We start from the raw sequence: 13,670 nt of genomic DNA on the forward strand, positions 1-13,670 counted from the left end.
GATCATTTTAATTTTCCATTAAAATGCATGGCTAATTTCCGTATACAAAATTGGTTATTTACAAAGAATATGCGTTAATCTCCTGTGTTATAATCTTTATGTCTAGTTTCTATTTATATGTTTAAAAAAATGCATTTAACAAAATACAATTGCTGAATGCTAAGATCGTTCTCGCCTTTGCTAATGTCGTAAATGTAGTAGCACAATCAACATTAGCGGTCAAAACAAAAGTACGAGTTTGATTCAGCTGAACTTTTAACATTAAGAATATAGGCGCAAAATGTCGCCTGTCAAAATGTTCAATGATGTTTTAAATGTATTAATTTTTTTTGAAGCCTGAGAAAAGTAATAAGTAGTTTTGAAGAATTTAAACACAGAATGAAATAGTCCACAGGACATCGTCCTTTTTTGAAGATGATTACAAAAGTCTTAAAAATGGTCTTAACTGCTTTGTTTGAGCGAATCTACCACTTTCTGAAAAATTTCCGAGTGCAGGTTGGACGCGTTTCTGCGTCCCGCGAATTATGAATGTTCTTGGGAAAAACACTTTTAAAAACTGAACGTCACAATTAAAAACTTTTATTTCGACAAACAAAGATTTTAGTTAAAACTCAATAATTTAAAAGCAGAGATTTACTTTAACATTTAAATCAGACTGAAAAATATTGATTTTTACATGGTCTTTTATAATTTTTATTATTGCTGAATTGCTAGTCCAGTACATCGCAATAAGTCCAGAATGTTCAACGCTGCGACAGGCGGTAGCCTCGTATTGAATCCACGTGGTAGAATTTACTGGATGGTAGCGGTCGTTTTACTATAACTCGCGTCATTAACATATTTACGTTGTCGGACTAACGAAAAGCGGCTGTAAATTTGTCGGACAAGAGATCGACAATCTTTATTAATTAAATATGTACTTTAAATTGAAAATTAAGAGTTTTGTAATAACAAAACTACCGCGCTTGGGTGACATCTTGCGGGTGTCGGACTCTACGATTTTGTTATTACAAAACTCGTTAATTTTCAATTTAAAGTACTTATATTTAATTACTAAAGATTGTCGATCTCTTGTCTGACAAATTTACAGCCGCGTTTCGTTAGTCCAACAACGTAAATATGTTAACGACGCGAGACGCGAAAACGCGTCCAACCTGCACTCTGAAATTTTTCAGAAAGTGGTAGACTCGCTCAAACGAATCAGTTAAGACCATTTTTAAGACTTTTGTAATCATCTTCCAAAAAGGACGATGTACTGTGGACTAAAAGTTTACGTTATTACCGAGGGTGGAAAGTCCCTGAAAACTTTTATAATGTTCGTTTTAATAAGTTACAGGGGTGAAAAAAAAAAGAGAAAATTTAGTGTGATTTGTAATTTTAAATATCTCATTTAAAAGAAACGCTTTGTTTATTCTAAGAGACTTTCTACCCTCGGTAATAATGTAGTCTTTCATTCTGCGTTTAAATTTTTCAAAAATATTTATTAGTTTTCTCAGGATTCTAAAAAAATGAATACATTTAAAACACATTGAACATTTTGACAGGCGACTTTTTGCGCCTATGCCCTTAAGCCATCTACTACAGAATAGGTTTGTTCTAGCATCAGTTTTCAGAAGCATGCGCATTTGTTTGATGGCGTTTAAGTACACAAATTACTAGTTTGAAACGTACTAGTCGAGCGTTCTAACGAAAGTAAATTTTGTTTTGGAAACTGACTTGAATAAGTCAAAAGAATTTGCGGATTTTGCTAGGACTTTCAGTTTGTGACTTGCACAGTGGAATTATTTGTGAGGTTTATAAATTTTAAATGAAAATAATATGTTTTGACTATTACTTACCAGTATTTACGTTTGTAACATTCATTTTCAATATTTAGCATAAATCTTGAAAAGGATACTTATTCATCATCATTATCTTTGCCTTTATCCCTATGCGGGGTCGGCTTCCCTAATTGCATTTGTCCATACAATTCTATCTTGTGTCATATCAATATTAATCCCCTTAACCAACATGTCCTGCCTAATCGTCTCCCCCCACGTCTTCTTTGGTCTTCCTCTTCTACTCCTTCCAGGAATCTGCACTTCAGCAACTGTTCGTATTGGGTGATTAGCGTCTCGACGTTGAACATGACCAAACCATCTAAACCTATGCTCTCTCATTTTGGCATCAATTGGTGCCACACCTAGACTTCCCCTAATATACTCATTTTTAAGTTTATCCTTTTTTGTCACTCCACTCATGAAAATTTGGATACTTATAAGATAAGAAAAATGTATTTCTAATCTAGCCTCAAAATTATAAATAAAAACAAACATGAACCAGTCACATTTGATGTTGGTATTTTCTTCGATAAAAAAGTGTTCTATTAAAAAACAGTTTGCTACCAGTTTGTGGATTGAATATGCGCAGTAAAGCAGTACAATATCAGTACAATATAAATCTACATGCTAGAACAAACCTATTATTAATAATGAAATACAAAAAATGGAATTTTTGATAATTTTTCCTTACCAGTAGGTACTTGAAATAAAATTCCAAAATTTTGTTTTTTAAAACATATATATGTTACGGTCAATGATGTAAATTGGACATTGACGTTAATGGCCGGGCATTGTCGTGAATGTCCATTTTCCTTGGTTATTAACGACAATGCCCGGCCATTAACGACAATAACCTTAGCTATTGGGCAATGTTGTAAAAACTTAACGTAAAATTAGATTTTTCATCAATAACCGGTCAATAACGACAGTGGCCAGAAGCAAATGGTCAATGTTGATAAATCGATGCCTCAGAAGATAAATCGGTGTGAGTCAATAAGTGTTTAAAATGAGATACTAAGATGTTTCTAAACGTAGTTGCAGAAATATAAGTAGTTATTAAAAACAAATAAAACGTCTTTATTTATCATAATATGGGTAACATATTCATAAATACAAACAAGGAAATAATAATATTTTTATAATATACAGTTGTAGCATAATATAATACTTTAGACTGGGTGTTTTTGTCAACTGGCATAATCAGTCGCTCTCGCTCTTTACCACTTATTGTAATTACATCATATTTACGAACCATTCTATAGTGCTTTGTTGTTTTTTTAGCACCCGGTGTTCTCAAAATATTTTTCGCTTCTTTAATTTAACTTATTCGGCTATTGTATTCGTCACAGTTTAAAAATGATTTATTGTCATCACGTTTTGACTTGACTATTGCGTTTATATAATTATTATTAAAACGAGTGCGCACATCGTTGATATCCATGATAACACTTATTAAATAAATTTACCAGTAACTTCAGCACGAAAACAATACACAATATATAGTCCTGTCGCCAGGGGGGGTACAACGGCCTCCTTTATTCAGATGGACTTACCCAAGTTTTTTTCATGTATTTTGACCCGTAGAATACGAATTTTTTGGGTAACAGTTGATCCGGATGTCGATAAGATTGTTATTGACCAAGAACTTGAGGAATTACATAACCGCGATCTCTCGCAAAACAAAACATTTTTTGGTATTTTTTGGGTCATTCTAAGCAAAACAGGTTTCTACAATTTTTTTCGTAGGATGGCTAGTTTTCGAGATAACCGCGGTTGAACTTTCAAAAAATCGAAAAATTGCAATTTTTGAACACGAATAACTTTTGATTAAAAAATAAAATAGCCAGTCTGCTTACCACATTTGAAAGTTTAAGTCAAATTATATCGGTTTTAATTATTTGCATTGCTAAAAATTTATTTTTTTATTGTTTAACAAAGCTATAAACACATAGTGTTTCCCGTGCCTTTACATGCGTTTTAACGCATGCTACGTAGAAATAGCCTCGATTGCACTAGTACCTATTCTACCTACTCGTTCGATTTTAAATGAGAAATCATAGAAAACATCACTCACGCACTAGGTGTTTGTAGCTTTGTTTAACAATAACACAATAAATTTTTAGCAAAGCAAATAATCAAAACCGATATAATTTGACTTTAACTTTCAAAGGCGCTAAGCAGAATTGCTATTTTATTTTTTAGTCAAAAGTTATTCGGGTTTAAAAATTGCAGTTTTTCGATTTTTTGAAAGTTCAACCGCGTTTATCTCGAAAACTGAGCATCCTACGGGAAAACTTGTTAGGACATTTTTTACTTAGAATGACCCAAAAAATACAAAAAAAATGTTTTGTTTTGCGAGAAATCTATGTTAGTAATTCCTCAAGTTCTTGGTCAATAACAATCTTATCGACATCCGGATCAACTGTTACCCAAAAAATTCGTATTCTATGGATCAAAATACATGAAAAAAATTTGGGTAAGTCCATCTGAATAAAGGAGGCCGTTGTACCCCCCTGGCGACAGGACTAATACACACATGAAGTAAACAATAGTAAACCTACACATAACCTATCTTTTATTCAAAATTTCAACATTGACCGATTAGCAACGGACATCAGGACCGCCGCCAGAAAAAAATCTAGGGGGATCAAAATCTTTAAGTTGCTTTTCTATTCTAGATATGAATGAAAAAACAAGGAAAATTTATATTTTAAGAATCAGATATAATACAAAAAAAAAGATTAATCGGTAAATAAAAACTGTAATCTCCTTCGATCTTGACCAAATTTATCAATAACCTTGTTTTATCTTAAGCTGTAATTATCCAGGGGGGTCGGCCGACCCTCCCTGACCCCCCTTGCCGGTGACGGGCATTGTCTACATTGGCCGGACAATGATAGAAATGTTATCAAGAATTTAAAATTATCATCAATGTCCAGTTTCTATGGACAATAACGTTAATATCCGGCCATTGTCGACAATGACCAATTCAACCCGCCATTATCGTTATTGGCCGGATTTGCGTCATTGTCCGTAACATATACACTTGAAAAAGCTTCAAAATAGCGTATTGTAGAAGTTGTAAAATTAATTAATATTTCCGAAAATTTCAAAATTATTCATTATTCGTCTTGTAAAAATTAACCTACATCCTTGATATTGCGCCCAAAATTGGATCATCATGGTGCTTAACAAACCTTAAAATTCAGATTGATCCATCAATTAGTTTAAAAGTTATGCAATTTTTTTCATATTCAAAAAGCTAACATGTTCATACGAACTAAAATATATTTCTGGATCATTGATCATTGCGAACTCTACCAATAGCCTTTTCTATATTTATCTTTAATCTACATTGATATGACTCATTGAAAAAAAGATTTCCCTCCATTTTTTTAAAGATAAATATTGTGCCTAAAGTAAAAAAGTTTACATATTTACTTTAAACCAACACTTATATAAATAAACAACAACTTTAAACCAACAACAAATATAAATTGATAAAAATTAGAATGTAAATTCTATGAAATAATTTTATTTTTTTTTCAAATCAGTGACGGTAGGTCATCGAGACGGAAAGAAGTATTAGAAGCTAGAAAAATAAGAGAATTGGCAGCCAGAAATAAAGAAACACACATGCAGCAGGTTTTTATACCAAGAACACAAAGAGTAGATACACGACAATGCCGTGCTATGGATATAAACACTTTTGCAGCTATCCTAATTGAAAAATTGGGACCAATTAAGCGAGATCAGGATCAACAGGAACTGCTAGAGAAGAAATTGAAAGAGGTGAGTAAAATTAATTTATAACAATTTCAACATACAAAGTTGTAACGTCTGTCGTTGTAACGTCTCCGGGTAACAAAATTCAGTCGAAAAAAAAGGTTCGCTTTTTAAGACATTATTATTTAGAATCAGAACCTACAAAAGATAAGATAATTAGCCTTAATTACTCGTTAATTTCATTAATAAAATATATTTATAATCTACGCATCGAGTTTTCGGTTCGGGTCGATGCCAATGTGACGATATTTTGTACATGAATTAATAATATTGACGATCGCGAGGATTAGGAATTGTATGTATGTATCGGTTTTAGAACGTCTTTCGACGTTGTCCGATGCCTAACTTCCATGTCCTTCTATCATCCCATTGGCCATCTCTAAGATCCCTTGTACTCATTGCTTTGGTTACCCCTTCTTTCCATCTCTTTATGGGTCTTCCTCGTTTTTTGCGGTTTGGTGGTACCCACTGCATTATCTTTTTGGGCAATCTTGTGTCTTCCATTCTTTGAACATGACCATACCAAATCAACTGTTTCCTCTCAATGTCTGTTGTTAAGTAACCATCTATTCCAATTCGTCGTCTTACTTCCTCATTTCGAACTCTTTCCCTACGGGATATACCTAACGATCTTCTAAACACATCCATTTCTACAGCTTGTAATTTTTTCCTGTTGTTCTCGGTTATTCTCCAAGTTTCTGCTCCGTAAAGTAGGCTGCTTTTAATAAGTGTTTCATAGATATTGTATTTTCGCTGTATTCCTATTTCGGAGCTCCAAAGTATTCCATTTAGACAGCCAATTGTTCTTCTAGCTTGTGTTACCCTTTTCTTTATTTCCTCATCGTCTTTTCCCGATTAGGAATTACCTTTATTAATATGGAATGTACGTAAAAGGATAGGATATCTCGCTCAGCTCGCCAGGGGAAAAGACATGTTGGGAAATACAATCACCGCTCGTATAAGGATAGGTAAAGGGAAAAACCGTCGTATTTGTTCAACGCACCAAAATTGTCGGGAAAACTCACCTCTTATTCCTCGTTGTTGTTTTTTATTCTTATTATTCTTCGATCGACGCTCCAAGAATAATAATCAACTAGGCTTTTCGTTCCGACTTTTATATCGTCCGAGACGGTATAAAAACACGTTTTACTTAATTCATTGGCGGACTCTAGACGATAAAATTATATTATCGTCACAAAGTCACAATATTATATAACAATTCGAAGTTTTATTTCCGGAGAAGTCAAACCTCTAATGAGACCAAGTTTCTGGTTACGCCTTCGTGGTTTCTATTACTTGCAAACCAAACGAATGCTGAATTAAAGAAGACACAGGGAGATCTATAGTTTGCACCTCACTTGCTGCCTATTCAGCGTAGAAAAATTCCAACGATAACTTGATTTCGATACTCAGCTCTATATTCGTTTCTAATACCAACGATTATAGAGGTTATAGAAGAATTCAGCTCTGTAACTTTTCAGCATAGCATTTGTGTTCCAACTGAGTTGAAACCATGGCGGAATAACCACGTGACAACGACTACGGAGCTTGCGCGATCCCCTCGCCACCGCGGCCGCAATATCCCCAAAAGCCGCAAAGTATGGAAGAGTGGAGAAACTTTATATATTTTCTTATCTAAATGCCACATGGTCGTGTACAGTCGGAAAAATGTAAGAATACCCATGAACGATCATATCAAGCAAATATTTTGAATTTGCTGACTTTTTCTATAAATAACAACGAGAGAGATAGATTATTAAGTGTTGTCTACAAAGCAAAAACGTTATCCAAGACATACGCAGTTACATATTTATAATTGACACAGTGAGACGGCGATACAATTGTTCAACGTAGTTATATTAATTTAGTAGAAAATTTAAACTCACACTTGACTATTTCTGTACTTCTAATGTCATTCTTAGAAAAACATTCAACATCAGTAGAGATAATGATTGTCTACTATAGGGCTTTTCATTCACAGTAATTTGTTTCAAGCTTCTGTCATGTGTCACATAATATTAATATATCTACGTCGTACGTTATTGGTATTACCAATGATACAAACCGAAGAAGTATGACGTAGATATATTAATATTATGTGACACATGACGGAAGCTCGAAACAAATGACAATCGATGAAAAGCCCTATTCGAGTAATCGTACTGGTCAACTATAGTCTGTTCGCTAAACTCAGACGCAACTTTCTAGATATTTTAGTCGGTAATTTTGCCAATTTTAGTAAAATTGGCAAAAAATAATTACTAAATAGTTAATAATCACTAAATAGTTAGTAATTTTGCCAATTTTTGCAAAATTGGCAAAAAACAAAAAAATTATCGACTAAAATATCTAGCCAGTTGCGTCTGAGTTTAGCGAACCGACTATATAATCTGAAGGATTCGATTTCTGTCAGTTTGACGGTGAAACTGGGTTAGGTTCGGTAGAGTTTATAAATTTTAATAATCAGTCCTATTTACTTGAATAAATTCAGTTCTTTTAAGAGCTATTTTGATATAATATTGTATTTTTGGTGTTATAAGTACTTATTTAATTAAAATACGTCAATAAAATTTGTAAGTAATCATCTGTCAATATGGTTAACTTCTGTCTATGAGTTCGCCAAATGTGTACATATTAATCTGACTTTTCAATCATAGTGTATGAAATTACAGATTAGTATATTTTTACGAATGTACATTTATTTGCAGACAATGTCTGGAAAATGGTCTGGATACCTAATGATCTGAATTCATTAAGTTTACTTTCATTTTAATCACTTAATGCAGCTGACAACTTTAACGTGGAGAAATTCATAATACTATATTTGCATACTCATTATTTTTGTATTATTAATCTATATCAAATAATTAATTACGGTAGTAATAGTAACATTTATCACCAATAAATATATATTATCAGAAAAAGAATAACATCACAAAAAATTTTTGACACATCTTACGTAGCGAAAAATCGTACGGTGGGGTAGTAGTCACATCCGTTTATTTTCAGTATTAACTTAGTTTATAGTCCAGAAAGCCACTGCGCATCCGCTAGGAAAAATATTCTAATTCGGATTTTTTGCACAATCTTACTCAAAACGGACTCCTTTTAACAAATTTGCATGTTGCCAGGACCAAAAGGTGGTCAAAAATTTTTTAAACGTTTTTTTTTTTGTTTTTTTCCTAAAATAATTTTTTTTGCATCGGAAAAAGTTTTTTTAGGTTTTTTGGATCATTCCAAACAGAAAAGGTCTTTAGTGACTTTTCTCTAAAAATGATAGTTTTTGACATATAAGCGATTAAAAATTGAAAAATTGCGAAATTGGCTATTTTTAACCCTCAAAAACTATGTGAAAAACTGAAAATTTGAATGTTGCCAAGGCAGGTAGATTTTCTTTGAACATCAATTGATGAAATCCCGAAGAGTTTTTTGCAATACAATATTCAAAACTCCTTTGTTTTTTAATTGCTAATCAAGCGTGCGCGACACTATTTTCCACCGACAGTATGGTGCAAATGAAAGGAATAAATTCGTTATTTCGTAAACCGGCGACTTTAAGGAAAAATCCCGAAACAGGTCGATTTTTATTTTTAAGTTATGATATTGTGGCATATATGGTATACTAGTGAAGTCATGCATCTGGACATGATGACGTAATCGATGATTTTTTTAAATGAGAATAGGGGTCGTGTGCTAGCTCATTTGAAAGGTTCTTCAATTCTCTATTCAGTAATATAAACATTTACATAATTATTTATACAGGGTGTTCAAAATTTTTTTATTAAATTAAATTATTTGACAAAAAAAGAAGTAGAAGGACACCCTGTATAAATAATTATGTAAATGTTTACATTACTGAATAGAGAATTGAAGAACATTTTAAATGAGCTACCACACTACCCCTATTCTCATTTAAAAAAGTCATCGATTACGTCATCACGCCCAGACGGATGACGTCACTAGTATACCATATATGCCACAATATCATAACTTAAAAATAAAAATCGACCTGTTTCGGGATTTTTCCTTAAAGTCGCCGGTTTACGAAATAACGAATTTATTCCTTTCATTTGCACCATACTGTCGGTGGAAAATAGTGTCGCGCACGCTTGATTAGCAATTAAAAAAGAAAGGAGTTTTGAAAATTGTATTGCAAAAAACTCTTCGGGATTTCATCAATCGATGTTTAGAGAATATCTACCTACCTTGGCAACATTCAAATTTTTAGTTTTTCACATAGTTTTTGAGGGTTAAAAATGGCCAATTTCGCAATTTTTCAATTTTTAATCGCTTATATGTCAAAAACTATCATTTTTAGAGAAAAGTCACTAAAGACCTTTTCTGTTTGGAATTATCCAAAAAACCTAAAAAAACTTTTTCCCATGCAAAAAAAAATATTTTAGGAAAAAAACAAAAAAAAAACGTTTAAAAAATTTTTGACCACCTTTTGATCCTGGCAACATGCAAATTTGTTAAAAGGAGTCCTTTTTGAGTAAGATTGTGCAAAAAATCCGAATTAGAATATTTTTCCTAGCGGATGCGCAGTGGCTTTCTGGACTATTAGACTTTGTTTTGACTAGAAATTTTTGATTTGATTCGTATGCATATCATCGATGAAGCATGGGTATTCTCTCATTTTTCCGACAGTACATACCACAATTAGCCTTAAATTTTTTCATTTTATCAAATTATGATCAAATCCTACCGTATTTTTTTGTAGAAAGTAGAGAATATTAATATTTTTACTTTTAATAACTGAATCTTTTTAGAACTGGATAAACAATATTGTGATTCAAGAGTACAACAAAATGTTGATGGTTTTTCGTTGTGTTGGAACAAACCCATTTTTAATTCAAAGTTATAACATTTTAGTTACATGTACCTAATAAAACAAATACTTTTATTATTGAAGTTTTCATAGTTTTTAAGTTTTAAAATTATAAATTTAACGATTAAGGGCCGGTCGTTCGAACGCTAATCAAGAAGTTGATTATAATCAAGTCCTTTTAGCAACCATCAAATAACAAAATCCGTTGTTCGTACGCCAATCAGTTGATTGTAATCAATTATGTTAATTATCATTACGATAATTAGCACAATTGATTGATTAATTAATTATTAATTAACATAACAATTATTAACATAATTGATTAACTAATCAATTAATCTCATAATTGTAATTAATTATGTTTTCAGCAACCCAATTAAAGTTGACATTGACAGTTAGTGACAGTAATTAAATATTTGATAATGATCAGGTGATTCCATTTTGATTAGCTTTCGAACAACCGGCCATTAATACAGGGTGTTTAGTAAATAATAGCTTAACCTTAGATTCCTGAGGTTAAAATTGGTCGATTTAAGCTAACTTAACTTAGTACAAAAGTTGATAATAACCGAAATACAGAGTGTCAAAGTTAAACTTTTATTTTATTTATTTTTGAATATTTCCTGACAGGCATGGGACAACAACACGAAATTTGGTAAGTGGTGCTGGTATTGTACACCCTACTAAATTATGTTAAACAAACGTTTCTGGCTACTACCAGAGGCGTACGACGGGGGAACGTAAATGGTTGACCCTTCCCAAATTCTACGCCACTGGTGGAATTGCTATTTTAGTGCAATTTTTTGATTCTCCAATATATTCTATGTAAAAAACATACTCTTCATTCGTGACGATAAAGCCATTAGTTTTTGAGATATTTGAAGCTAAAAACGAAGGAGCATAATGCATTAATCAAGATAAGTCTGCCTTTTCATTTTTAACTTCAAATATCTCGAAAACTAATGACTTTATCGTTACGAATGAATGGTATATTATTTGCATATAAAGTATTGGAGAATCTAAAAATTATGCTAAAATAGCAGTTTTATCAGTGGCGTAGAATTTGGGAAGGGTCAACCATTCACTTTCCCCTGTTGTACGCCTCTGGTAGTAGCCATAAACGAATATTTAACATAATTTAGTAGGGTGTACATTGCCTACACTTTCTGCCAAGTATCACACGGATATGTCAAATTATTTTAAAGTATTATTTTTTTAAATAATTTATCCTTTATTTAAAACTTTAAGAAATATGTGTGCCCGGTACTAAAAAACTATTTGACATATCCCTATGGTACTTGGCAGAAAGTGTAGGTACTGTACACCCTACTAAATTATGTTAAATAATAGTTTCTGGTTAGTACCAGAGACGTACGACAGGGGAAAGTGAATGGTTGACCCTTCCCAAATTCTACGCCACTGGCAGAATTGCTATTTTAGTGCAATTTTTTAATTCTACGATATTTTCTATGTAAAAAACATACTCTTCATTCGTAACGATAAAGCCATTAGTTTTTGAGATATTTGAATCTGAAAACGAAGGAGCATAATACATTAATCAAAATAAGTGTGCCTTTTCATTTTTAACTTCAAATATCTCGAAAACTAACGACTTTACCGTTACGAATGTAGAGTATGTTATTTACATAGAAAGTATTGGATAATCAAAAAATTTCACTAAAATAGAAGTTCCGCCAGTGGCGTAGAATTTGGGAAGGGTTAACCATTCACGTTCCCTCGTCGTACGTCACTGGTAGTAGCCAGAAACGTTTGTTTAACATAATTTAGTAGATTGTACAGTACCAGCAACACTTTCCAAATTTCGTGTTGTTGTCCAATGCCTGTGAGGAAATATTCAAAAATAAATAAAATAAAAGTTTATCTTTGACACCCTGTATTTCGGTTATCAACTTTTGTACTAAGGTAAGTTAGCTTAAATCGACCTATTTTAACCTCAGGAATCTGAGGTTAAGCTATGGCCCATTCTTTACCAAACACCCTGTATATTAAGAATAAAGATTTTATGAAAAAAACAAATTGCAAATCAGTGGCATCGAAATTTTATTAAACCTAAGTTTAATAAGTATAAGTTAAATCGCTCCTTTCGTACTCCTTCCCCACTTTCCTCAAGCCTTTGTGCAGTCTCTCTCTCTACAGGATTATATTGAAGTGACAGAAACGTGACCATTTCTCCCATTTAAACTCTTCTTCTACTTACTTCAATATTTGTTGCTAATACTAACAGCAAACTAAGTAGACCAGTAACATCATGACCACCTCATCATAAATGGCGCTCGGTTTAACTTTAGATTCCTCATTTCAAAGATGTTATTTTAGACATTTAAAATCTTTGTGTTAAGTGTGACATTGTGTATAACACAGAAGTAATTTAGATATATTAAATAATATTGACGAAAATTTTCTATATTTTAGAATGAATGTATGAGTTCAAAAAGTGATATTCAATCTGCCATTCGTGAACTAGAAATGGGGGATGATAATGATCCAGAAGATATTCTTGATCAACATCTTTCAAGAGTTCTTTCTGATCGTAATTCTTGTCAATCACCTGGTATGGCTAGTCCTAGGCAATTTTCACCACCACGAACAAGGTAAGCTATATATTTAATTTCGTTGTGTCAAAACCTAGTTTTTTTTCAAGAAATTATCAAATCATAGCATAAATGTGATTTTAATAAAAAAATTACTTATGTATAATTAAAATTTGATATTTTTACCTAGCAAAAATGATATTAAAAATATTAATATGCATTTTAAAAACTAAATAATTACCTACCCTTGGATATTAGTGTGGCAGATTCGTGCAAATATTATAAAAATTGTGCATTTAATGATAGAAGCTCCCAGAAGAAACAGGACATAGTCCTATTACAAGAAGAAGAAGAAGAAGATGATAGAGGCACATAATTTGGACCACATATACTACACATATAAAGGTTCAAATTTAGATATAAGGCCATCTCAGATTTTGCCTTTTACAAAAATGGCGGGGATTCAAAATGGCGACTATACATATATGACTAATAGCACGATAACTTTTGAACGAGACTTCAGATTTCAGCCAAATTTGGTATATAGGTTCTTTTTTTGATGTATAAGATCGAGGTCTTGAACCGAAAGAATCAGTTTACCAGAAGTTGTATTTTTCCTGGTTTTTATGTAAAAATATGTTGTTTTTTTTTCAATTATTTCACCCTGTATGTATTAATTTTTCA

General features: G+C 32.3%; 1 protein-coding gene across 2 annotated transcripts in view; it reads left to right on the forward strand.

Annotated features, from left to right (window-relative positions):
• Positions 1 to 13,670, forward strand: part of LOC114327508 (axin-1) — a 220,694-nt gene that overhangs the window by 178,713 nt on the left and 28,311 nt on the right. For both annotated transcript variants that reach the window (XM_028276148.2, XM_028276149.2), the window contains 2 exons: positions 5,375 to 5,612; positions 12,868 to 13,046. In XM_028276148.2, coding sequence (XP_028131949.1) covers positions 5,375 to 5,612; positions 12,868 to 13,046 — 417 coding nt within the window. The remainder of the gene's footprint in view (positions 1 to 5,374; positions 5,613 to 12,867; positions 13,047 to 13,670) is intronic.

This window comes from Diabrotica virgifera, chromosome 7, assembly GCF_917563875.1.
Source record: "Diabrotica virgifera virgifera chromosome 7, PGI_DIABVI_V3a".
NCBI classification, from domain to species: Eukaryota; Metazoa; Arthropoda; class Insecta; order Coleoptera; family Chrysomelidae; genus Diabrotica; species Diabrotica virgifera.